At 44.0% G+C, this 3,202-nt stretch overlaps 1 protein-coding gene across 3 annotated transcripts in view; it reads left to right on the plus strand.

Moving 5' to 3' along the window:
• The window catches only part of arm (armadillo), an 85,558-nt gene extending 84,135 nt beyond the window's left edge, over nucleotides 1–1,423 (plus strand). For 2 of the 3 annotated variants that reach the window (XM_071591380.1, XM_071591381.1), the window contains one exon: nucleotides 771–1,423. In XM_071591380.1, coding sequence (XP_071447481.1) covers nucleotides 771–1,036 — 266 coding nt within the window. In that variant the 3' untranslated portion in view covers nucleotides 1,037–1,423. The remainder of the gene's footprint in view (nucleotides 1–770) is intronic. The other variant, XM_071591382.1, reaches the window with a different exon arrangement.
• The last annotated feature ends 1,779 nt before the right edge of the window (nucleotides 1,424–3,202 follow it).

Raw genomic sequence — 3,202 nt, forward strand, 5'->3', positions numbered from 1 at the left:
GATTTCATAGCTCACGAGTGGTGTTACTCTGAATCGTTTAGAACCTCCTTCCTTTGAGCACCATTTTCAATTTTTGGGAGCTTTCCAAAGGTTGCGGGGAGCTACAGGGTTCGTCCGGAAAATAAGTGTACTGAGCTCAGGAAAAAAAATTTATTACACTTTTACATATCTTAAGCTAATATTCCTCAAAATAGGACCCTTGTGAGTCGATACACTTGCTCCAGCGGCGATCCCATTCCTGGAACGCTCCCACGAAGGCATCATCGGGAACCTCTCGAAGACTCGTCGTCGACCTCTTCTCTGCCCTCCACGAACATCTTGTGCCACCGAAAGATCATGTTTCTGGACATGGCTGACTCCCAGTAAGCCTGGTTAATCATACCGACAGTTTCGGTAGACGATTTCCCAAGCTTTACCGCAAATTTGATGGAATAACGCTGCTCCAAAAACTTCGGCATCGCGTTCCGTGACGTGGGTCGAAGCGTGTAGGTTCGCGTTAACAGAGCTCCTCACTACACCACAGCTCAGAGCCGACTGCCTTTTTCAGCGTCGCTTGCCAACATACCCCCCTCCAATCGCAGCCCGTCGGAGCGGTGCTGGGCGCGCCTGGAGCGGCGCGCCCAGCCCAGGAGTCAGTACACTTATTTTCCGGACGAACCCTGTATGTCGGGACTCTACGGAGGCTGTGGGGTTGTTTTGAATCAATTCTTATTCCCTTCTGAGTTTTCCCTTCCTAAGTATTCCCTTCTGATTGTGTTCCCGTCTTGCAGGTTATGACCCGGTACCAGTAGAGTCTATGCAGGGACTAGAGATAGGTGGCAGTGGGGGTGGACCAGTGGGGAATGCCGGATCTCCCTCGTTTGACCCAATGGAGGTGTCTCCCTCACCTCCGTTCCTGCAGCCATCGCATCTCCCGCCATCCCTCCCGCCCCCATCTCCCATGTACGACGGCGGACAGCAGGGCCAGTCAACGCTGACCCCACAACCACCACAAGACAACAATCAGGTGGCAGCCTGGTACGACACTGACCTCTAAGACTGTGCCAACGAGTTCCGCCGCCGGGTCCATGGTATATTGTGTGTGTTTCAAGGGAAGGATAAACTTCTGATTAATCATTCAGCGGCATTGACCCATTAGCATAAGCATATTGGTACAGTATTCGAAATGGGGGAATACGCCGTAGCGAGGGGAGCGACGTGTCTACTACCGTGGTATCGGTTGAGCTTCCCTGTAGTAAGTGTTGTCTCTTGGTATATTTGGATGGTGTGGTATGTGAACCGAGATTGGTTACCCTTCATAAGCAAAAATGCTCCTCTGATGTATGTCTGTGTGTGGACTTCCTCCTATCAATCAGTGAAAATTTTGTGGTTTATTTTTTTTTAATTCTTACGGTACGAAAATAAAACCGTGGTACGGAATTGATGCATTTGTAATGGGCTACTTGAATTGGAGGTGATTATAAAGGAAAACTGAATGAGGTTTGGGCAGAATTGTTGATTTTGTGGGTTAACATAGCCTTGAGTGAATCTTATAAGTTGAATGAAAAATGAAAATTGGCACAAATGTTCACAGTATTGCTTTTTTCAGTTTAATTTGCGTATTTTAAAGGATGAGAAGTTATCATTATATCAAAGCTAACATTGCAACTCTGCTGTATCTCACGGGAGGGTTTTCCGAGCTTCAAAACCCAAATTTGAATCTATTTCAAAGCAGTCTTTGTTTGGACAGTAGACCTTGAGTTTCGTCATCATAGAAACATACTGTCATCAGTTTTCCGTTGCTCAAATAAGTTAAACTTAGTTTGTGACTGCTATTATTTGAATTGAACAGAGAGGTTTTACTTGTGTGTAGAAATTTAAAATCTATCTCTACAACCCTCTGCTGATGTACCAATCAAATGAGGTGTGCCGGTCGTACCGTGGTGTGTTTTACTTAACTGGGCAGTTAGCGGTTACAGAAGTTTTTCGATTTGATGTTCATTCAGATGCCGTTTGAATTTAAAAGTCTTTTCTGGTCGGGAAGAATTTTAAATATGAAGCTGCGCATATATATGTTATGTTTCATTGGATTTGAACTGGACTTGCGTTGTTTGGGGAAGAATCAATATAGTTGGAAGATGCGCAAGGGAGATATTTATTTGTTCATAGCCGAAGAGTTATCCGTTGAGTGAAACTAATTTTTGTGGTGCTCGGGAATTGAAAAAAATTACCATTTTTTAAGTCCTCCGCCCGGAAGAATGGTTAGTAATTAGTTTTAACGCAGTATAACCCTGTGTAGTTCTGTATTTAACCATCCCAATAGTTGTAGCAGCTTTGATCAATGAACTTTTGGCATTATGCCTAGCTGTTTCCAATAAATTGGATCCATTTACTGTGTCGGATCCATCCTGGTGAAGTTTATAAAGCCCTAATGTTGCTTACTGCCCAGTTCAATTCTCCAGCATACATTGGTACACACGGCACTGACCTCGCCCGGCATTCAACTGCGGTACATCTTGTCTCCCACCTGTTTCCCTTCTCCTCCAATACAACTTGCTCTTCACAACAAGCATTGCGTCTTTTCCTCTTAAATACAAGTATTGTTGCATTTTTTTATAATTACTACAGAAGAAGCGATTGATTTGAGTTGTGTGAAACTTGTGCATTGTGTATCCGTCTTGTGATTGTCAACCAGCAGAGGGTTCTTGCGTTGTTTACTGTGTCTGTCTTGCGTTTTTTTGGGGGAAGAATTGAGTTTTTGACGTGTTCCAGGCCTGATTATGAATTGCGCGGAGGGTTTTGGAATGAAATTTTTTGGCCGTCTCTTTGTTTTCCTTGCGCGTACCTTGCGCGAGCGGAAGTTGACGGTTGCGTTTGTATTCTTGTATGCGCATTGTGTTGTGGTTTTAATGACAGTTTTCGCGAATTCAGTTCATCTTTTGTTTTTTATCTCCCACCACCACCAACTTGATCTTTGGAGTGCTTTCCTCTTTGCGTTCCCTGTCCCGATTTTTGCGTATTCTATGCTGAATTGAATGGGGAGGTTGTGTGTGTGTTGTACCTGTGCGTGCGTGATTTGATGTGGTTGGTTGTGAATGGATTGGTTTCTATGATTTTTTGGTGCTAAAAGAACTATAAATGCGATGCACTCTTTTAAGATTAACTGACGGGAGGAATTTTTGTTTTAAAAGATGAAAATGGTTTGTAGGAGGTTGAGAGGAGA

Source organism: Hetaerina americana, unplaced genomic scaffold (genome assembly GCF_022747635.1).
Source record: "Hetaerina americana unplaced genomic scaffold, ioHetAmer1.1.p SCAF_45, whole genome shotgun sequence".
Taxonomy (NCBI): domain Eukaryota; kingdom Metazoa; phylum Arthropoda; class Insecta; order Odonata; family Calopterygidae; genus Hetaerina; species Hetaerina americana.